Raw genomic sequence first — 24,466 nt, 5'->3', positions numbered from 1 at the left:
GAGGGCTGGCACCGCAAAGCAGCTGATCTGCAGAATTTGTTTAGTTATGGGTTCACTAAGCAGAGCTCCATCAGTCCCCTCATCAGTGTGACTGACTAGTGGTGGCATTTTAGAATGGTAGGGTTAGGGAGAGGAAGCGGCACACAAACCAAAGTTTGCAAGTTCATTATCACTGTGCTCTAAGCACTGAGCAAACTGTATATGGACCATATATGAATTTATTCTTCATGGGAAACATTTACAGGATACTAATTTTAAAACTCATGGCATTGGTTAGCAGTCAGAAAGTCTAGTTGCAGGTACTAACCCTGTCACTTATTCCCTGGGTACATGCCATCTATACCTCACTTTTCATTTGTACATATTAATATTTGATTTCTTCTTACATTACAATAGAGATTAAGAAGAATCATAGTCAGAGCTTTTGTGAGATAACAAGCGAGAGAATTTGTCAGAGATAACATATAATAAAATTATAAAATATGAAAATAACTTTAGGTCATTATCATTTTAATCTACAGCCTTAACTATTCTGGTAATTGCATTAGCAATCTGTTACTAGTGATGCGTGGAAAGGTTACACACTTGGAAATACGTGGAGGCCAACTAATAAACTATTCACATATTTAAAATTCTTCAAGAGTTACCTCATTCGTTTCCAGAAGGTTTTGAAGTTATAATACAATGTAACAGAGTAATAAAATAAAATGGCATTGTGTAATAAAAAAAAGAATTATCGAGCTGGAATAATGTGGCTGTTGAAGTGCAACTCCCAGAGATAGCTGCAAGGTTTATATTGTGATCAGAGTAGTCTGCTGTGTTGATTGTTCCTTTCAATTTTATTCTGATGCTGGTTTATAAACAAAATTTAAAAGACCAAATACTTTCTCACTTGATTCAACACCAATTTTTGAGGAATCTCCATACTGCCTTCCATAGAAGCTGTACCAGTCTGAAGTCTTACGAACAGTCTTTAAGTGTTTCTTTCTCTCCTTCACCCCAACATCTATTGTTTTGGAACTTTATGATTTGAGTCATTCTCTCTGTGCTTAGATGTTACCTTGGTGTGGTTTTGATTTGCATTTCTCTGATGATTAGAGACGATAAATGAGCATTTTTTTATGTGCTTGTTGCCATTAGTCTATCTTCATGAGAAAAGTTCCTGTTCATGTGCTTTGCCCACTTTTTAATGGGGTTGTTTGAGTTTTTCTTATTGATTTGTTTGAGTTCTTTGTAGGTTCTGGTTATCAGCCCTATGTCAGATGGGTAACATGCAAATATATTTTCCTTCTCCTATTCTGTACGTTGTCCTTTTGCTTGTTGATTAGTGTCCTTTGCTAATTCACATATCATTGAGTAGATTATTTCACTTAATCCTTGGAACTACTCTGTGAGTAGCTAGATAGGTATAAGGAGGGCACAGACACTCTAACAATTGTGTGTAAATTTTAGGATTTTTTTCTAAATTCTGTGAAGAATGTTATTAGTATTTTGGTTGGGATTGCATTGAATCTGCATATTACTTTGGGTAATATGGGTAATTTAACAATATTCATTCTTCCAATTCAGGAGCATGGAATTTCTTTTCATTTTTTGGTATCATTTTTAATTTATTTCATCAATATTGTATGATTTTCATTGTAGAAATCTTTTACTTCTTTGGTTAAGTTTACTCCTAGGTAATTTATGTTATTTTATTTGTAGCTATTGTAAATGGGATGGTATTCCTTTTTTGTTGTTGTTGTTGTTGTAGGTTTTTCAGACTGTTGGCATATAGAAATGCTGATTTTGTATGTTGATTTTTCATCCTTCAATTTTACTGAATTTATTTATTAGCTCTAGTAGCTCGTTTGTGGAATTGTTAGGTTTCTCTAAATATAAGATTATATCATCTGTAAGGACGCAGTGATAATTTGACTTTATTATTTCCAATTTGGATGCCCTTTATTTTTTTTCCCTCGTCTAATTGCTGTAGCTACAATTTCCAGTTGTATATTGATTAAACAGTAGTGAAAATGAGCAACCTTGTATTGTTCCAGGTCTTAGAGGAAAGGCTATCAATTTTTTCCCCATTCAGTATGATATTAGCTGTGGGTCTGTTATATATGGCTTTTATCATGTTGAGGTAAGTTCCTTCTATATCCAGTTTTTTGAGAGTTTTTATCATGAAGGATGTTGAATTTTATTGAAATCATTTTCATCATCAATTGAAAAGATCACACGGTTTTTGTCCTTTATTCCTTGACATAATGTATCAAATTGTTTGATTTTATGTATGTTGAACCAGCCTTCCATTCCTGGGATGAACTACAGTTGATTATAGTGAATAATCTTTTAAATATCTTATTAAATTTGGTTTATTGTATTTTGTTGATTTTTGCAACAATGTTCATTAGAGATATTGGCCTATAGTTTTCTTTTTTTTAAATCATGTCTTTGTCTGGTTTTGGTATCAGGTTGATACTGGCCCCATAGAATGACTTTAGGAGCACTCTCTCATCCTCTACGTCTTAGAATAGCTTGAATAGGATTGGTATTGGTTCTTTAAATATTTGATAGACTGCAGCTGTGAAGCCATCATATTCTGGGCTTTTCTTTGATGGGGACTATACATGCAGCGTCTATCTTAGTACTGCTGTCAGTCTCTTCAGGTTTTGGATTTCCTCCTGGTTCAGTCTTGATAGGTTTTATGAGTCTAGTAAATTATCCATTTCTTCTAAATTTTATAGCTTACAACTATATAGAAACTACTATTTGTTCATAGTAATTCCCCATGATCCTTTGAAATTCTGCAGCATAAGTTGTAGTATCTTCTTTTTCATCTCTGATTTTACTTATTTGGGTCTTCCCACTTTTTCCTTAACTAGTCTGATTAAAGTTTCGTAAATTTTATCTTTTCCAAAAGTCAGCTTTATCTTTTATTACAGTTTTTCTAAATCTAAATGTCTGAAATAAGGATAGCTATTCCATGTTAGAATAGCCATGAAGGCTACATTGAACAGTTTGATGAGAATATTTCAGATTGTATATGAAACCTGCACATTATACCCCTTGATTGCACTAATGTACACAGCTATGATTTAACAATAAAAATAAATTAAAAAAAAAATAAGGGTAGCTATTCCTGCTCTCTTTTGGTTTCCTTTTACATTGAGTATCCTTTTCCATACGTTTGTGTGTTTTTATAGATACTGTGAGTTTCTTGTAGATAGCATATCCATTTAGCCACTCTGTGTCTTTTGATTGGAGACTTTCAATCAATAGGTAGAGACTTACTACTGCTATGTTATTTCATTTCTTCTTGTTTTGTGGTATTCTTTTTCTTCCTTTCTTTTTTCTGCCTGTCTATGTGTAAAAGTGATTTTCTCTGGTAATGTATTTTAATTTTTTTTATTGTTAAATCATAGCTGTGTACATTAGTGCAATCAAGGGGTACAATGTGCTGGTTTCATATACATACGTTTCGCCTGTACCCATTCTAAGATGCACCGTGGGTGTGGCCCCACCCATTGCCCTCTCTCCATCCTAACCTCCCCCCTCCCTTCCCCTTCCTTGGCCCTTTCCCCATAGTGTTGTGCTATAGTTGGGTTATACCCTTCATGTGAAAGCTATAATTTAGCTTCATAGTAGGGCTGAGTACATTGGATACTTTTTCTTCCATTCCTGAGATACTTTGCTAAGAAGAATATGTTCCAGCTCCATCCATGTAAACAAGAAAGAGGTAAAGTCTACATCTTTCTTAAGGCTGTATAATATTCCATGGTATACATGTACCACAATTTGCTAGTCTATTCGTGGGTCAGTGGGCACTTGGGCTTCTTCCATGACTTAGCAATTATGAATTGGGCTGCAATAAACATTCTGGTACAGATGTCTTTGTTATATGGTGATTTTTGGTCTTCTGGGTATAAACATAGTAAAGGAATTATAGGATTGAAAGGCAGGTCTATTTTTAGGTCTCTAAGTATTCTCCAGACATCTTTCCAAAAGGAACGTATTAGTGTGCATTCCCACCAGCAGTGTAGAAGTGTGCCCCTTTCTCCACATCCATGCCAAGCATCTCTGGTTTTGGGATTTTGTTATGTGGGCTACTCTTACTGGGGGTAGGTGATATCTCAAAGTAGTTTTGATTTGCATTTCTCTGATGATTAAGGATGATGAAGAAAGTACAGGGAAAACTCTTGAAGGAATCCGCCTGGATGAATATTTTATGAGGAGGACTCCCCAGGCAATTGAAGCAGTATCAAAAATACACTACTGGGACTTGATCAAACTAAAAAGCTTCTGCACAGCCAAGAACATAGTAAAGCAAGCAGACAGCCCTCAGAATGGGAGAAAATATTTGCCGGTTATACCTCCGATAAAGGTCTAATATCCAGAATCCACAGAGAACTCAAACGTATTAGCAAGAAAAGAACAAGTGATCCCATCTCAGGGTGGGCAAGGGACTTGAAGAGAAACTTCTCTAAAGAAGACAGATGCATGATCTGTATTTTAATTTTTTGTTCTTCATTTTTTGTGCTATCTGTTAAATGTTTTTTTTGTTGTTGTTGTACCATGGAGAGTACCATGGAGCTTGCGAAAAAATCTTTTATAGCATAACCAGTTATTTTAATAAACTGATGACAAATTAAATTTATTTACAAAAATCAAACAAAGGGAAAGTTAAGAAAAACTCTACACATTAATTTCATCCCTTCTACTTTTTGACTTTTTGTTATTTCCTTTTGTATCTTTTTAGACATTCTGTCTCTTAAAAAGTTGTTGTAATAATTATTTGTACATGTTTGTCTTTAAGTCTAATTACTCAAGATATGAACGGTTTACACATTGCAATTACAATGATGGAAAAACCTGTATTTGTGTGTATGCTTACAGTTACCAGTGAGTTTTATACCTTCAGTACTTTCTTATTGTTCATTAACATCTTTTTCTTTGAGATTGAAGAACTCATATTAGCATTTCTTGTAGGATAGATCTGATGTTGATGAAAATCCTCCAGTTTTGTCTGTTGGCTAAAGTCTTTATTTCTCCTTGTGTTTAATGGATATTATTTTGCAGGACATTAATGGGGTTTTCCTTAAGCACTTTCAATATGCCATACCACTGTCTCCTGGCCGTTAGGGTCTCCACTGAGAAGTCTGCTGCCAGATATAAAGGAGCTCCTTTATACATTGTTTATTTCTCTTCTTTTGCTGCTCTTAGGATCCGTTTTTCATCTGTGACCTCTAGGAGTTTGATTATTAAATACCTTAAGGTAGACTTATTTTGGTTAAATCTGCTTGGTGTTCGAGGACCTCTTATTCCTGAATGTTGATACCTTTCTCCAGGTTTGGAACATTCTCTATTACTCTTTCTTTTAGTAAATCTTCTACCCTAACATCTCTCTCTCTTTCTCTGACTCCTCCTAAAGGCCAATAACTCTTAGATTTGTCCTTATTATGACTATTTTTTATATTTAATTCTTTTTACTATTTTTTTCTCTTTTGGCTATGTATTTTCATATAGCCTGTCTTAAAGTTCATTGATTTTTTTTCCTTCTACTTGATCAGGCCTGCCTTCGAGTGACTCTAATGCATTTTACAGTTTGTTAATTTAATTTTTCAGCTCCAGTATTTCTACTTGATATTTTTTATTATTTCAAATTCTTTGTTAAAGAATTTGTTAAATTTCTCTGCTAAGATTCTGAATTCTTTTCTCTGTTTTGCCTTGAAGTTCATTGAGCTTCCTCAAAGTAGATACTTTGAATTCTCTGTCTGATAGGTCACATATCTTTATCACTCTGTGTTTGTCACTGGTACTTTATTTAGTTTGATGAAGTCATTTTTTCATTGATTTTTTTATGCTTGTGGATGGTCATAGATGTATGGATATTGAAAAGTTAGGTATTTATTTTAATCTTCTCAATCTGGGCTTGTTTATACCCATCCTTTTTAAGTTTAACTCTTTATTAAATGATAACGGTATAAATTTGTGGGGTACAATGTGATGATTTGATATACAATGTGGAATGCTTAAGTCAAACTGATTAACATAACCATCACCTCCCTTACAGACATTTGTACTAGAATGTTTATTGCAGCCCAATTCATAATTGCCAAGTCATGGAAGCAACCCAAATGCCCATCAGCCCATGAATGGGTTAACAAATGGTAGTATATGTATACTGTGGAATATTATTCAGCCATAAAAGAGATGGAGACTTTATATCTTTTATGTTTACCTGTATGGAGTTGGAACATATTCTTCTTAGGAAAGTACCTCAAGAATGGGAAAAAGGTTTCCAGTATACTCAATGCTATTATGAAACCAATATATAATCACTTATACCCATCCTTTTTGAGAAGACTTTCCAGGTATTCAAAGGGAATGAAATGGTGTGATCTAAGTCTTTGGTCACTACAACCTTATGAGCCCTAGGGGGTGCTCCAAGCACAGTAATTATGATATTCGTCTTGCTTGTATAAGATAAAGTACAATTCCCTGGATTACCAGATAAAGTCTCTTACTCCTCCCTCACTTTCTCCCAAGGTGCTGAGAGTTGGGTGATGTGTGTACTCCTTTGGCCCCCATGGTGGAGCTGTCCCTGGGTTACACCTAAAGCCAGCACAGTACTGGATCTCACCCAAGGCCTGTGCTGATTACTGCCTGGCGACTACTGATATTTATACAAGGCTCCAGCTTTCTTCTATCAGCAGGTGGTGATTCTGCTATCACTAGGTCCTTCCCTTTGACTCAGCAGGTTACCTTCTGGCCCAGGAAGAATCTAGAATCCCTGTTCAGGAGCTAAGTCCTGAAATTGAGAGCTTCAGGACTCTGCCTGGTGCTTTATCTTACTTTGGCTAAGCTAGTACCAAAGTGCTTTGTATTCTTTATTTTCCTTTCCCTGAAAAGTGGAAGGAGTCTCTCCCCAAGCTGAAAAGCCTGGAGTTGGGGCTGAGGTGATGCAGGTACTCCCTTGGTTGCCTCACCTGATGTCTCACTGGGTCATATGCACCACAGGTCACTGGCTATAAGCCTGGCTCAGCACTAGAACTTGTGCAAGGACTGCAGTCTTTGTGGCCTATTTGCCTTTCAAAGTTTTCTGGGCTTCAGGCTCTTTCATCATCTAGTGGTGGAGCTAGCTTGAAATCAGGTTCCCCCTGCTGGGGTGGAGAATTCCCTCTCTGGCTGGGGTTGGTCTAGATGCTCCCTTCTTGGGTGCTGGCAGAATTTTGCTCTTGGTTGTGTTCTGCAGTGACAGGGCAGCACTGAGCCCCAGTGTAAAGTCCCACTATCACTTTGCTCTCCCACCCCTAATCTCAGAGTGTCTCTCAGTTTAGCCCTGCTGAGTGATGAGGAAGGGAGGGATGGTGTAGGCTACTCTCCCTCCTCTGTCACTCGTCTCTGTCTCTAGCCACACTCCTCCCCTTAACAGTGAACAGATGAGGGAAGCACGTCGTTCATCTCAGGGCCTTTGCACTTTCGGCACCCTTTGCCTTCAATACTCTTGACAGGGGTTTACTTACCTCCTTTGCTCTTACATGAGGATATTTCTCTTCCAAGACTGTATGTATTATAGGAATTAAGGAGAAAGAAAAGGAAAACCCACAAGCCAAGGTAAACAGAACAATAAAAATACTCTGCTTAAAAAAGTAAATCATCAATGGACTAGGAGGTTTAAGTGAGTGAAAACCTTACCAATTTAATTTATTGTGTTCCATGGGAAATGAAATACATTAGTTAGTGTAAATTGTCCTTTCATCTTTTATAAACACTAAATTAGTAATTAAATAATTTTTAGGGTTTAGAGAGACTTTGGGCAATGAAATAACCTGGCTAAGGAGTGGTGGATTTAAAATGAAAAATGACATCTTGTGACCTATAGACCAAGGTATGCTCCCCAATAGTATATGTCAATTTCCTGTTTAAACAAACAAGAATTTCTTGCTTGCTCTCTAATAAATAGAGAAAAAGATGGAGAGAGAGAGCAAAGAGGTAAAGAGAGAGAGAAAGAAATATAGATTGGGGAAAAGGAGAGTGATAGAGGAGAAAGAGAGAAGGAGGAGAAATGGGAACAGTAATCTCACCATGCCTTACAAACTGGCAAACTGGTAAAAATTGAAAATGGTAGAGTTTGGTAGCTGCTCCAACAAATTGACACCAAATCTGTAGCTTCTTTCTCATTTACATAACAGTTCAAGGCAAGTCCAGATTGTGAACCTTTTATATTCTTTGTGTTGACCATTCTTCCACCAGCTACCTGCACAACTAATTGTCTCGTCTTTTCAGATTTTTGCTCAAATGCTGCTCATATTCTCTTTACTAAATTAAGACCTTCCTCCCTGCATTTCACAGATGCATTCTTTCTTGCTGCTGTATTTTTTACAAGACACACTTAATATTTTATTTATCATTTTAAAAACTGCTTTTCTTCTCTTACTTGAATGTTATATGAAGAAGGCAGGGTTGTATTTGCTACTGTATCTTCAGCTCTATAAGAATGTCTTGCATATTAGCAATATTTTATAAGTAATTGTTCAATGAATTAAATGTAATTTGATCTAAATCTAGAGGAAACATCATACTAAGTTTGCCATCAGATTTGAGTCTGATCAGAATGTGTTTCAGGTTCAGATGAATCTCTTACCAGTCTTGTGACCTTGGAAAATGATACCCACTTTGCTCAGTTATTATCAGAATGAAAGGAAATAATACATGCATGGTTTCTGGCTTGTGGTATTTACTCAGCATGTATTAACCATCAGTCTGTGTTAACTACAATAATATGTCCAGATGTAATTACTAATAGCTTAGAACATTTTAATATACTTGTCCATTAATTGCATCCTAAGACATAATATGACTTCTGCAATATTAGTTCATACCGCTGCTGAGAACCTGCTGCTATTGACTGCAAAGACATAACATACCATGTCATAGCAGATTTTTAAACATTACTAATAAAAGAGATTAATGTACATATTATAAAAATTATGTTTTTTTCTATACAGTAAATCAAGTCACTGAACTCGTAAAAACACTATATATAGGTGTATGTCAAAATTCATGTTTGATTGTATCAACCTATTCAATAAAGTAATTTTCTTCAAAGAATTTTGATTATTTTGAAAGACTAAATATATAGAACTCTGTTTTTGAATTTGAAGAGATGTTTGTATAATATGTAATATAAACTTGGTGAATTATCTAATCAGTTCTTATCATACTTACAGCCATCATAAATATTTCCTATTTTGTATTATTTTACATTGATTATATCTTATTTATTATTCATACAAATATTTATATAATTGCTATATGATATCTCATTTTTGTTATTCCAGTAGCAACCACCTTTTTTTTTAATGTTCTTCATTTTTGTCAGTTGTTTCAGTTCTCTAATTTTTTTATCTTTCTTGTAATATTTATTGTGACTTTTTCTATAGTTTCTCAGACTTTAGCCAAATTCACATTTATAAAACTTTCCAGATTTTAAGAAAACAAAATCAATGCAGTTTTTAATTACATAAATAATTGCTTAGGAATCTATTCAATTCTTACAATATCTTTAAGTTCAAACCAAGTGATCTGTCTGATATAGTTTATATAGTTGTAATTTTATTTTCAAAACATCTGAAGTACATGAAGGAGCACAGATACATCTAATTTTAATGAAAGTCACTGTTAGTGTCGGCAATCACACAGTAACAGGCAAGCTTTAATGTGGTTACTTTTATGTGCTTACCTATCAAATATTTTTCAATACATATATCATGTAAACCTTGAGAAAATGTGAAAAAGAAGAGATTAGTATCCTGGATGAAAAAAGGCAGAAGAATAAGGATAAAAATTGATGCAACTTTCTCTTTCTGTTTTCTAGCCCTAGGAAAGGATAAAAATTACAAGGATGAATCAGAGCACACCACTTATGACCGATCTCGTCTCATTAATGACTTTGTTATCAAAGACAAATCTGAATTCAAGACAAAATTTTCTAAGGTAATGCCAATTAAGCTGTTAACGAGTCTTTTTTGGACCATAACTTTTAAAGCCTTTCAGTATTAGTCTACACGATTGGTTTTATGCTGGAGAATATAAGAGACACAGGTGAATTCCTGTCTTTAAGGACTCAGAGGTGAAATAGTATATGTTGACATCATATTTACCACATCCCTCAAACAGAATTTTAAAATCATTTAATCCAAAATGTGAAATTTTTCAATAAAAGCCTCTTTCGGCATTTACTCCTTCATTTTTCATGTTTTGAGTCAGCATGATTTCAAGAGAAACATGAATTTTAGCATCACATTGACAAATATTTGAATTTCAGTTCCACTGCTTACTAGTTGTAATAATTTGAAAAGATTGTTTTCTTCATCTGTGAAATCTGAATCATGATGACTGCTTGACAAAATTCTTCAAAGACAAAATGAAATAATGATATTGACTGTGTCTGATGCATAATAAAAGCAGAGTATATGAATATGGCAGGTTTTCATAATAACTTAGACACTGATACTACCTCATTGGAACTATAGTTCACTGACAAACAAAAACTGAACTAGAGCTCAGTTTAAAAAACTCGTAGCTCTAAAAATTGCCCAAACAAAATGCTTTGTGAACTATTCAGAATATTTGAGTATGGTCCTCCAGCACCATATATTGATATTAAATTGAAATTAATCTTCTTTTTATCATTATAGGTGTAATGGATCCATATTTATATTTTGATATTTTCTAAGACAAATTCTTGCTCGGACTAAGCTAGCTTCTCTTCTTCCTATTCCTATTTTTCCTGTTGATTAAAGTAGAAATACCTTGATAAAAAAAATGTGGATAGTATGCAGAATTTAACACAGAGAATGAAGTGGGTTTCACTTTTCACTGCACAGCTACACGGGTCACTATGAGAATTTCAAGATAGACTGTGCTATGGTCCATTATTTCATTTCCAGGAAACGCAGGTGACAGAGTCCATTCTGATTCACCTGCCTCAGACTCACCTCACTCAGCTCATCCGTGTTGCTGGAAGGGCTTCCTTTGTTTCCGTCTGCACGGATTTTACATTCTTGATTTTTGTGTATCGGAAAAACTTTCATAACGACCCAAACTCACATCTTTGAGCAAAATGCATGTTACGTTTGATTTGTTTGCCTTGGATTAATTTTGCAAGTCTCTGTCAGTCAACCACCAATGTGTTCGTGAAGAAATATGGCGGAATTTAAATATTACTATCATAACTGAGACCAAACTTCTAAAGAGGTACAAGAATAATTTATTCTGCCAAATTTCCTTGTTTCAGTTTGTTGTGGTTTGGGGTCACTATTCTGTCCAGGGCTTCTTCGGTTATCTTTGCACATCAGGATTTTCTCTTGCTGCGTTTACTTCATCTGCTTCCCTGTGTCTTGAGTGACACAATGGACATGTGGAGTCTCTACTCTCTGCAAAGCATTATTCCAGGTACACCGAGAGAAGGAGAAACTATGAGAGAAATTAAGGAACTTTTGCACTAATTACAAGACAAACACAATATATGCACGTAATGAGTAAATAAACCAACATTAAATCAAATCTGCCTTTGCTTCTCTAAAATATTCTATATTATACCAATGATATTTACCATTTTATTTCTGTCCAACAGTAGCTATTTCCCAAGGCGCTGGTTGACTAGATTTGAATTTTAGAATATTGAAGTAAAAAAAATAAAAATAGGGCTCTAAATATATTTTAGTTTTGACATTAAAATAAAAGAATGGTGTGTTATGGTATTAAGGGATGCCAATAGTTCAATCCAAGAAATCCTATTCTAATATCCTACAGAATCTGCCTCATTATATAGGCTTCTGCTATTATACTTCTACTCAAATTGTAGAAAAATGTCATGAAGTCCCCTGGGTGACTTGCTCTCCCAGCTTCTCCTAAAATATGTCCACTTTTATACATTTCATAGGTTAGAGGTTCAGCACAAACTCGGTTTGTACAAGGGGTCCCCTTGCAAAATCAAAGTATTTACAAGTTATTCACCTACGGTACTGCAAATCTTGTCTCCAAGTGAAGAGTAAAATAATCAACCAGTACATTTGCCACAGGGAATCTCAGAGAAACAGTGACCTAAATTTCTATTGTTTGTACAAGTATCTAGATACACTGTACCCTACAATTTTTTTGGACTTCCTCTCATATTATACCCCACCATTAAATTTCAGGCACATATATGTGTATATTTGTACTATATGGCAGGATGTATACATTTCAAGTCAAAGTTTATAGAATTGAAAATCTTCATTCATTTTTAACCTATCAAACATCAACTTTCATGTGGTTCATATAAGCAGGTTTAGACAGGTCAGTAGGCAGATAGAAGATCTGTGCCTGACAGCATCTTTCACTTGTGTTAATTGTACTGGTTGCAGTCTGCACTATGCATATTATGCAATATAACTAACATTTTATTTTTTAACCATAGCTTTGCAACTGCAAAGGAACTATTTTAGATATGACTAAGCAAGTTTATAGAGAATCATCAGGAAGAGAGATCAAATTTGAAGGGAGAAAATAACTCCAAATGCAAACTTCATAGTGATTAATGACAACTATTAGATTATGGAAAATTAAATAGAACTTTCTAACAAATTTTGCCATTAGATAGTATCTAGGAAACTATCCTAAATCATGCCTTCAAGACGAAATTTATGAGAAAGCTCTGTGGAGCTTGTCAAATATAAAAGCCAAAAAATACAGGAAACCATCTGATTAGTTTACTAGTTTGTTGTGTAGCTGGACTGTAAATTTGCTTGAAAATTTGATTTGTCAACCATCATGTAAATATTTTCTAAGTGATATTTGACTTCAGGGTGGTTAATTTAATCTTTATCCTGTATTCACTGCGCTTATAATAACTTTGTAAGCTGAATATATTTGTGAGTAACTATATTTTAGAATTAATATTCAGAACAACATTGTATCTTTTACATATTTTACTTCATTTCTCACCTAATGTGCACAATGTAAGGGTATTCAGCACACCTCTTGGGTGAAGGGCTCAACTACAACTTGAACTGTACCTTAGAAATGGAAACAATGTAACCTAAAATTTGTACCTTCATATTACACTGAATTTATAAAATTATATTTTGCTTCGAATAGTTCACTTTAGCATGCTGTTTACCCTAAGTTTTTAGTAATTTATTGATCAAGGATATCTACAATATTAATATCCAATATTATTATCTGCCCATCCAGATTCATTGCTGGAGAGGAAGCCAACACACTTCCTCCCTCACTTCCTGAGAGAACAGAGGTTACCGTGGAGAAAGAATTTAATATCTCAAGGCACCAAGCAAATAGATAGAGAAGTTTCTCAAATTCATGTCCCTGGGAATTTTTTAGCAGAAAAGTGAACCAGAGCCTAAGAATGGCAATTGCCCCAACTGAGTCAGAGAGATGAGAAAACGCAGCAGCAAAGGGCAAGAACACAGAACCATGAAAAAGCCCAACTGAGACCAGAAGAACTACCTAGCTGAGCCTAAACTGTACACAGAATCATGAGCTATTAAGTTTTTTGTGATGATTTATTTCTCAGAAAGAGAGAATGTAGACAGTCATAGATGGTAAAGGTTGTTTAATAGAGATAGACAAAGGAGTGAAAAAGAAAACCAAGTGGGATAAACAGAGAAGGGCAAGTTTAAATATCATGTTCCGTATCTTCTTCAGTCTGTCTCTTAGATCTAAGGTTTAGCAGCTCTCTCCCATTTCAAGAGGTAGCATTGCAGACAAGCTCTCAAACAGAACATGAACAAAATTAATATATGGTACATTAATTAGCCAATTTCCTCAGAGCCGAAGGGCATCCAGCCCAGGGGTCTAGGTGTTAAGATTGAAGCATCCTCAGCTGAATGGAAGTGGGCAGTGACAGTCAGACAGATTTTTCTCACCTGATGCTTGTGTGTTATAAGGTTTGCTTTCAGTGGCAAGTACACGGAGTTCAAGTCCAAAACATGGAAGAGAACTTGGAAAATGTTAGAGACTTGTAGGTAGGAAAGAATCCAGGATTTGGTCCATACTGCAAGCAATGAACAAAAACTCAAAAATGATGGACAAGTCTAGAGTTTAATAAAGGGTTTACTATAATTTTTTGGAACCATTTTTTTCTCTCCAGTTTCCCATAAAATTATTTAAAAAAAAAAAAAAACTCAATTCAGAAATATATTTCCTGATGAAACAATAAATCAAGGAAGACATCTAAGATTATTTGAAGTTAAAATATGTATTTAGGCCAGGCGTAGTGGCCCACACGTATAATCCTAGCACTCTGGGAAGCCCAGGTGGGAAGATCTCCCAAGATAGGAGTTCTAGAGGAGCCTGAAGAAGAGTGAGACTCTGTCTCTACTAAAAATGGGAAAAAAATTATCCAGGAATTGTGGAGGGTGTCCGTAGTCTCAGCTACTTGGGAGGCTGAGGCAGGAGGATTGCTTGAACCTAGGAGTTTGATGTTGCTGTGTGCTAGGCTATTATCATGGCACCGTAGCCTGGGCAACAGAGCAAGATTCTATATCAAAAATAAATAGAATAGAACAGCATAGGAAATATCTTTAGCCACATTCAAAAACATCTGCTAAAGTTGGTGAAGATCAGTTTTTTTTTTAAATCCAGTTTTTCTTTCTTACATTTTGACTAAAAAGCTCTGTCACATCTAGGTGGGCAACAACTTCTAGGAGGCAATTTTGTAATGTAAAAAAAGGAACAACCCACAAATTCATAGACTGGAACCCCTGGCACAATTGCCAGCAAAGTTCTAGAGCAGACAGAAGGGATTATTTTTAAGATAATTTCGATAAATTTTGCCTTTTTATGTCTCATTAATGTAAAGAACACTATGAATAATATTTGAAAATAGGATCTTGTATCCAACTGTATGATCCTGAGGACTAGAATCCCTCTCCTCACCAAGAAGTCCTGCCCTACACACCAGCTGAGGCTTCTGGATGTGGACAGTCTCCTGGGAGCATCTATTCAGTGTAGCTTAGAGGGGGTAGACCTGTGATGCACAGTCTGTGGCTTCTGTAATAGACATTAGTGAAGCATTTACTTCGGCCATCGTCACTTGGATGTCAAAATTAATTACATACATTGCCAATAAACCTGGGAATATGAATATATTTTCCAAATTACAGTGACATCTCCTTTGAAAAAAAAAAATGTCAGGTATCAAATCTAACTGGAAACAGGTTATGGGCCAGGAACATCTTGGCATGAATATTTTAGCAGTTCATTAAAATTAGATCACAAGGCCATTCAATTTGACTGTGTCAACCGGCATTGGCAGATGTTGTTCCTCTTTATCTCAATGGGTAGTAGGAATAATTTTCTGTCATACTGGAGACACCAGTTTGGGGATGAAGAAGGTGAGAAGGTATATTGCAGTCTTTCTACGGCCATATACTGTTGATGTGGACATTGGTAACGATCTCATTTGCCTGAATGGCTCTTTGACTCCAGATCATGTACAGGGCTTCATGCTCTGAACTTGCTACTGTCTATTTTTTTTTTCCCCAGAAATTGTGAGATAGAGATGACGTAGACTACGAGATAAATGACTAACCTTGGCCCTATGTGACTACTCTGAAAGGATTATTCACAAGATGAAAGGCTGAGGATAAATTTTATTTGCATTCTTTGTGACAGTTTCTAAAGAAAATATTAACATTTCTCTAACTTTGGGATCCGAAGTAACTCTGTTTAGATTAAATAACAGTATTATGAAATGTATTCTAAATATTTAATTTTCACATAAAATAAGAGACAGGGAAAATCACCTTGATCATTTTGTCCAGTGTTTTAGATTTATCTTCTTGCCCAATGTTGATTCTTTCCTCAGCTGCCCAAAGGACGCTTTGTCCTGTTTTCAGAGTACCATATCTTGCCATGTATTTTGCCCTCTTTTTTGCCCACATTTTTGAGTGAAAAACAAGGATGTGCATTATGCATGGGTAGTACTAATTCCTTATGTATATAAACGTTTTTAATTCTTTTGTTTATGCTTATGTGTTAAAAGTGTAGCTGTAAAAGCAGTAATAATATTTATATGCAAAATAATACTCAAAAGAATATAATAACTGGTTTTATTGAACTTAAAACGAACTTGAAACAAAAGCCCATATTATACAAAGTGCAAAAGAGCCACAGGGGATAGAAAACCCAACTTGCTGTGGTACCCCGTGGGCTAACCAGCCAACTGTAACCTCTTAATGCATTGGTAAGCAAGCCCTTTAAAGCCCTAATGAGAAAAGAATAGATGTTGTGGTCATGGATACAGTCAGCTGGTCATGATTTAACACCTGCAGGGAGAATCAAACCTGCAGGATTGTGGTTGGATCCTAACATTATGGAACAGTGTCAAGAAGGAAGTAGTTGTGATATAGTTTACAAGAAGTGGCATTAGCAATGGTATGGATGGAACAGGGGAGGATGAACTTTACCAGGATGAGGAAAGTGACTCTTCAGAAGACACCAGTAATGTAGAAATTGAAGAAGACCACACTTCTGATATTGACAAGCGGTGGAGAGCTCTTAGACTTTCATGATGCATAAATGCCATTAGTTTGTTACCATTACATAAAATTTCTTGCACCTTATATCTGTTCTTGGGTTTTGTAATTATTTATTGACATAAAATTCCTTATACCATAATTTTAGAGAACAAATACTCAAATTCCTTTATAACATATAAAAACAAATACCTAAATATAAATAAAATTTTGAATTTAAAAATTAAAACGAAAGATTTTTTTTCCTGAAAGTTTCAGCACATTATGAATGGTAGCACATTATACACAGCAAAATATGGTATTTGTTGAAGGCTGTGGGGGACATCATTCTCTCTGCAACCACAGGAGGAGGCCTCCCAGTCCCTGTGCCATTTTAGTACTGACTTTGACTCCCAGAAACCTTTCCTAGTAAATGGTGAGGAATTTTCAGCTCATTTCTAGTGTAGATTTTCCAGAAGATTTAAGCATAAGATTTTACATTCTCCCTCCACATTTTCTGCAGATTGTTTAAACCCAAATGTGTGTGTGTGTGTGTGTGTGCACTTGTGTGGGAGCAGGAGGGGTGGTTTGTGTGTTAAGATATGGTAGCACTTCAAATCAGTAGACAAATATTGATCATTCAAAAAATGCACAATTTCTTCCCACAATAACTGGTCAATAGTTGCAAAGGGTGAAATTATTTTTAGATGCTTACCTCACATCTTATATCAATGAATTATTGGAGAGCTAAATAGTTAAAAAACTCAACTATGAACATATTGAAAACAAAACAAAAATATAAATTTTTCTTCTAATCCCCAAATAGAAAAGTGGCATTTATAAATGGCCTTTCTCAACCAAGGATAAAATTAATCGTGGAAAGTTTGATAGACTTGAATGCTGGATACTAAATATAATCAGTGAAAAAATTATGATAAAATGAAAAAGTAAGAGATAAACTTAAGATATGGCAATGAACTTACATAGTGGACTATATATGCGAAAGGAATAGCTAATATTCTTAATCTGAAAAATATAACAATATTAACTCGTACATGTAAAAATTAAAAATGAAAAGCAGCTTAACTTTTACATATGAGGTCTGACAGTTAAGTTCGTGAACCCATTCTAGAAAAAGTGCTACATATTTCCTTGTTGATTATCATGATGGTCACCTTTGAAGTACTCCCTAGGGAAGCTGTGTACTGACTTCAGCTCCTAGTCCTCTCTTCAGAGCAATTTTGGAATTTTTTTCCTGGAATGACTATCAGAGCTGTTACACAAAACGTGCCACACGAAAAATGAACACCACTCAGCCAAGACATTAGCGCCATTGACATAAACGCAGCTGTGAGACATTGACATACTAAAATTATGAAACCTTACCAAGTTGCTGTGCAGGGCTGCCGTATAAGCACACCGTGATAAGTTCACAAACTTAATCATTCTGCCTCATACAATGACAACTGTGATGGCCATTCCAGAAAAAAAGTTCCAAAATTGCTTTGAAGGGTGGACTAGATGCTGGTGTTGGTGCATAGCTTCCCAAGGAGAGTACTTTGAAGGTGACAGTAGTGATATTCAGCAGTGAAGTATGTATCACTTTTGCTAGAATGAGTTTGTGAACTTACTTGTCAGACCTCGTGTGTAAAATGATTAGCAATACTCGTAATTACAGAAATACAAATATAAGCAATATTTCTTGCACAGAATTAGAACTATTAATATAAGCTACCACTTTTTATTCCTTGCTGGCAAATGTGTGTATCGAGCCAAATATTCTGGAAAATTATGTCTTAATAAGGATTTGTCACCTTCACATAATCTTGTTCTTTGACCCACTTCTAGGAATTTATCCAGAGAACGTAATAAGATGTCAGCTCGAACAATTATGTTTAAGGATGTTTCTTACTTTGTAATTTGGGGTAGGTTGTGAAAAGCACTTACATTATATTTTTAAGACTAAAAGATGACACTAAAAATGGCAATGCACTCAGCTAAGACTATGTTGAAAAATAGATCTCCAAACTATTTAAGGATCATAGGAAATGAACACAGTATATGATTATATAACAAAGTGGTTATAAAAACAGTATGTGCAGTATGATGCCAATTCTATAAAAATATCTAGATCTTTTTCAAAGGGAAAATATTTACAATTATATAAAAGATGTTTATAGTGCTTATCACTGAATCATTCAAAATTCAAATGACATAAAACTTAACGTCATGTGTTCTTAAATGCAAGTCATATGTATTGTCCCATCTCATGTAGGTAATAAATAACTGAGCCAGGATTGGAAATATGATGGTTCTGTTTCCAAAAACTGCTTTCCACTTTGCTATATTAACAAAACAGACTCAGTTCAGAATTTTACCTTTTTTAGGCCTATTATCTTTGCGAGTACCATTTCAACTTTTTTCTTTAATCGTTGATCATTTATGCACCAGAAGTTATTGGAAGGACTTTATGTGTATTACCTTATTTCATTTTCACAATAATTCAATGGCAGTAAGTGGTAGTACTCTCATTTTGTCAATGAAGAAAATAGGGATTAAGGAGATGCATTTGTCGCCTAAGTCTCTGAGCTAGGCAGGAGGAGAGCTAGGTAATAGCATAGATGGCTTTGCCTCCAGGCCTTGGCCTTTCTGCCTCCAGCTCCATAGTTAACTACAGGAAAAACGCTCACAGGTATTACTCATCTCTTTCTAAAATCCTACAACTTTGCTCTGAAATAGGCCAGTTCTACATTTTAATAATTATGTGAGTAACTCACAACAGCCCATGATTTCATGGGAACTCCCCTTGTTCTTTAGAATACAAACCAACAGAAAAAAGCTCATTCCCCAAGTTCCACAAAAGCTCCTACATCTGCCAAGAGCTGTGTGTACATCCAAAACATGTCTACAGCAGAGGGCTAGGAGATCATGACATGATACATCTTAATTATGATGGTAGAATTAGGTAAGCATTGGATCAGTTGGGGTGGATATATTTAGTTCCCTGAAAGACTAACTAGGAAAAAATGTACCTATCTATTTAGAAAGTCTTATTTAATAAGCAATGCAAAGAAACAAAACAAGATCCAAAGCTATTTTCTTTATTTGGACACTAATGTTTCAGTAATTAGACACATAGGAAGCTTTCCAAATCACCAATTTATTGGTTTTCCCCATGAATGCTTAAAGAGTTCCTCTTGGGTGGTATATGCCCTAAGCCTCCTTGGAAAATTTTTATTTCCAACTTGAGAGCTGCCATAACTTATCTGTGGAAATTTTACATAGATATGTTTATGGAATAGGAAAGTAGATTCAACAAATTAACATATAAGCTGAGCATAGCAGTTAAATGGTACAGATAATTGTTCTGCTTGAGATATATATATATATATATATATTTGATCAATGATAGGCTCACATCAAACCAATTATTTAATGGCTTAGATATGAAGGCAACAAAGGAAATCAGATTAGAAACTAATCAAATTAGAAATCTGAATGTATTCGAAGCCAAATCTACCTCATTGATCTCCCACCTTCAAGCCCTCCAGGTTGTGTGTGTAGCAGAAGGAACACTGGGTTGGGATTAATTAATTAATCAAATTAATAATGATGATGATATTAAATGATTGCAACAGCCAAAATGTATTCAGGACCTTCCAGGAATTTTGTTGATGACTTCTATTATTTTTATTCTCACAACAACTGTAAGTGGTGGAGTCAGTTTTTGCCCCTATTTCACGGGCGAGGAAATGGAGGCTCAGATGTGTAAGTGAACTTTGCTGTTATTGTCACACATCTGGTATGCAGTAGTCAGGAATTATGTGCAGGGACCTCACCGTCAGGCACTGTGCCACACTGAACATAATGGAGGTACGCGGGGGCTGCAGAGGCCACAGACAGGTAACCAGGGAGTGACAGACCATGCTCACTTTCTTGGGAAATGATCGTGTTCACTAGGGAGCACAAATATTATCCTTTTCCTCAGCATTTTATGTGTAATCAAAAATATCAAAATAGAGGCTCCTGTGCTTGGACCCTGAAACACTATAAATCATCCAAAACTTTCTTCCTGACTGTGGCCATTCATCTCCCCAAATCCTCTTTCTCCCCTCACTTTGGCATGCAGGCTTCTTCATCCCACTGAATGAATCAGTCAAAACAGGGATATTTTGAGCAGTTATCACTGTTGTTGTTTTTTTTTTTTCTAAGGCAGAGTTATTCTTACTCTGGCGCTCTGACTAGAGTGCTGTGGCTTTATAGTTCACAGCAACCTCAAGTTCTTGGGCTCAAGCAATCTTCTTGCCTCAGTTTCTATATTTTTAGTAGAGATGGGGTCTCACTATTGTATAGGCTGGTCTTGAACCCCTGAGCTCAAGCAATCCACCCTCCTTGGCCTCCCAGAGTGTTGGGATTACAAGTGTGAGTCACTGGGCTGGCCTAGTATTACTGTTGTTAACGGAGAAGAAAATGTCTGCAGAATGAAGCATTGTTGTGTTTGTTGAATGATTTTTGATCATTGTGGGGTTTAAAAATTAATTATCGTTAGTTGTTTTGGTGGTTTACTTGTTACATTATGCTTTCCAGGATTCCAGTTAAGGATTTTTATTTATAAAAATCTATATGCCAGCTCAATTTACAATCACCAAAATATGGAAACAGGCTAAACGCCCACCAACCAGAAATGGATTAACAAGCTGTGGTATATGTATACCAGGGAATACTATTCAGCCATTAAAAGAGATGGAGACTTTACATCTTTTGTACTAGATAGAGTTGGAACACATTCTTCTTAGTAAAGTATCACAAGAATGGAGAAGTAAGAATCCAATGTACTCAATTCTAGTATGAAGCCAATGGATGATCAAATACATAACATTGTAAGGGAAAATCTCAAGTCATTTCAAGGTGCGGAGCAGGGAGGAATGATGGAGCAGAGAGTGGGGAGAGGGGAGGCGGGAGGGGGATGGGAGATCACGGTGGTGTATGACACATCTCTTGGGGGTGGGACACGATTACAAGAGGGACTTTACCGAACAAATTCAATCACTGTGTCCTGATTCTTGTACCCTCAACAAACTCCAAACAATAAAAAAGAAAATCTATATGCTATGTTAACCTCTTCATATTACAGGAAATTTAAACATAATCTACCATTTATTGTGTAGAGGTTTAAAACTATTCTATGAAATTAATTTTTCTATTTTATGAGACTGCTGGAAAATAAATTTTTTAGCAAGCTGATACATTTCAAGGCCATATCCATTGAGTGGCAGCTTTGTAGGGTCAGTGTCATGTCAGTCCCAATTACAAGCTGCCCTGCGGAGGCTTTCTTGACATAAATAAATGTAATCCTTTGTTGCATCTCATTATGTAAATGTTAACCACAGCAGGGCAAAATTGTTCAATTTTATTTGTTTATTTATTTTTTAGCTAACAGTTAATTCTGTTGCTTTTAGATTACAAACAATCATTTCATGGGGTTCACCCAGAGCCAATATAATGCTATGGCAACTTTAACACATTCGGTATTTTTTGGAAACTAAAAAGGTTTCCATTGTACCTTTCTCTAGTGAACAAGAAAATGAAGCAATTTTCTTCAAAAGCTGGGAAACATAGAGGAAATTCTGGCGAACTCCATTCAGCTATCAAAAAAAAATTACCTGGTTCACCTGTAATTAAAATTGTAATTTAATTACAATTAAAAATGTTAATTGTGTTTCCAGACCTCTATTAATTCAAACCGAGACCTATTTTCCACCTGTGTTAATCTGTCCAGCTCATTCAAATGACATATGCGATAAATTATTAATAATTGACAGTAAAATCGTCAAAATGTCACTGAATAAATGTCTCCTAGGTGAGTCACACATCAACGATTTTCACCAATGACACAGGAAGGCAGCCCCCTACTTCACCCTAAAACTAACCCCTTAAACTACATTAATAAGAAAAAAAGCAGTACAGAACTTCTTACAAGGGATGAGTTGTCTTTTTATAAAAATCATTATTCAGACTCAGTCATTTAAAGAGTTGTCTAAAAACCCTGCAGTCAAATGCTTTGCGTGGCATTCACTATGTAACACTCTAGCTAATGGAAAAAGCAGGCGGTGGAAGGGAGAACTTTCCCTGTCACACTGAAGAGTGCTTTGAAGAAGATTGTCATTTGAGACTCTGTTGTCAGCAATGAAGGATTCCTAATGCAGCTGAACCCAGAATTCTGACGGTGGTACGTTTTAAAGGGCATTAATCTAGGAATTCTGTCTTACTTTTCTGTTTTCTTAAACATCTAGAGAGAAGCTAATTAATAACCAAATAATACTGATCTCAAAATTGGGAATAATGGTTATCTGTTACTTCAAAATACTAGACATTTTTTAAAATAAGAAAGAGTATGATCTAAATGTGTTCTTTTTTAAGCATCCTTGTGTATCTTGCATGCAAAACAAATGCCACCTCTCTGAAGTTTTAATTGTTTTTAAATGTATTTCATGATTAGTTTCATGAAAATAGTTACTTACAAGTTATACTCTAATATAGTTTTTGATTCCAATTTAAGAATACTTATTTTAAGTTGTAAAAATGATTATTTTTAAATATTCTTCAGGAATAGCCAAGATTTTTTATTAAGTAGTTTCCGTCGAGGTAGATAGTCTGAGAAAAAGAATCTGAATTTGAAGAAGCGTATTTCATAGCATTAAATGTTGAAATAAACAGTTGGCACAGGCATGAAAGTCACTGTGATGTAAGCTAGGGAACCAAACGTTTTCAACCTGCTGTCTTTTTCTTTATTATGCTTTTAAAAGTGATAAAAAATTTAATTTTGTCTCAGTCTTTATTTTTATTTCTTTGTTTAAAAATGTCAAATCCTTTTATTTGAAGCAGAGTGCCAATTTCCATATCTACGTTCAAGATTAGAACACTAAAAATGGGTAATATTTTGTATAGAAATAAATGTTCCTTTCTTTAAGAAAAAATACTTACAGTATTCCCTATATACTATTTAAATTACAAAAATCAGTGACTGTGAAAGGTATAATAAATGTAGTCTCTGGAAATTACTTTTACTAAGGGATATTTAAAGCTCATATATTTAAAAATGTTTCTTTTATTGAGAACACTAATCTGTCCTCTGTCATAATTCCATTCTATTCAGAAAGCCTTGGCTTTGCGTCTTCATGAGATAATCTAGAGAGCCCATAACTTTGAGTAAATAAAAATGGTGGAAAATAATGTAAGATGCTCTGAGAAGCATGACATACCTAACAGTACCTATTAGATTAGGGAAATTCAACTAATATTTTGGTTTCCCCTTAGCTTTAGGATATTTTTAGTACGTTTTAATACCATGTTTATACTTCATAATTTTTATTCTTTCCATGGATACATGCATTGTTACATGGCATTCCGAGCCACATTCTGTGTAGTTATACAGGTCCGGTAACTCAGGTGTTTTGAATCCAATCTGAAGTATCATCTTCAAAAATTAATTTTCTGTCTTTGTTGAAATCCCAAGATACTCTGTTGTTCAGTGAATTGCAGCTTCACTTCATAATGCACTCCAAGTGTGGAAAACCATTGAGTCCCCTTTAAAAGAACTAAAATCATTATGGGAAAAATTCTCCCTGAAGGCAAAGTGTCTGATGAATCATCTAGATCAGTTCATTTTTGAGCCACCTTAAGAGAAAGAAGAAATGCAATTTTTTCCATACTTATCCCTAATTTTAGCTAAATTAATATTCACTTATCAGTATTAAAATGGTTTTGTATTTGAGGACTGTTTAATAGGAAACCATGTGGTGCATGACTGCACTTGATATTCATAAAATATGTATGTTTCGTTCATCTAAAAGCAAATTTATAGGCAGACTATTGCTAAGTATTTGATTAAAAAATTAAAGAAAATTCTCCTTGCACATTTTTTTCCTCAATAAAGTTAGAGATTACTTTCAGTGGTA

General features: G+C 35.1%; 1 protein-coding gene across 4 annotated transcripts in view; it reads left to right on the top strand.

Annotated features, from left to right (window-relative positions):
- Nucleotides 1-24,466, top strand: part of ANO3 (anoctamin 3) — a 448,518-nt gene that overhangs the window by 247,328 nt on the left and 176,724 nt on the right. For 3 of the 4 annotated variants that reach the window (XM_053562431.1, XM_053562432.1, XM_053562433.1), the window contains one exon: nucleotides 9,863-9,981. In XM_053562431.1, coding sequence (XP_053418406.1) covers nucleotides 9,863-9,981 — 119 coding nt within the window. Of the gene's footprint in view, nucleotides 1-9,862; nucleotides 9,982-22,606; nucleotides 22,738-24,466 lie in introns of those variants that run through there. The other variant, XM_053562434.1, reaches the window with a different exon arrangement.

Source organism: Nycticebus coucang, chromosome 14, assembly GCF_027406575.1.
Source record: "Nycticebus coucang isolate mNycCou1 chromosome 14, mNycCou1.pri, whole genome shotgun sequence".
Lineage (NCBI taxonomy): Eukaryota > Metazoa > Chordata > Mammalia > Primates > Lorisidae > Nycticebus > Nycticebus coucang.
Note: the sequence above shows the minus strand (reverse complement) of the source record. Positions and strands in the feature narration are given on the sequence as shown.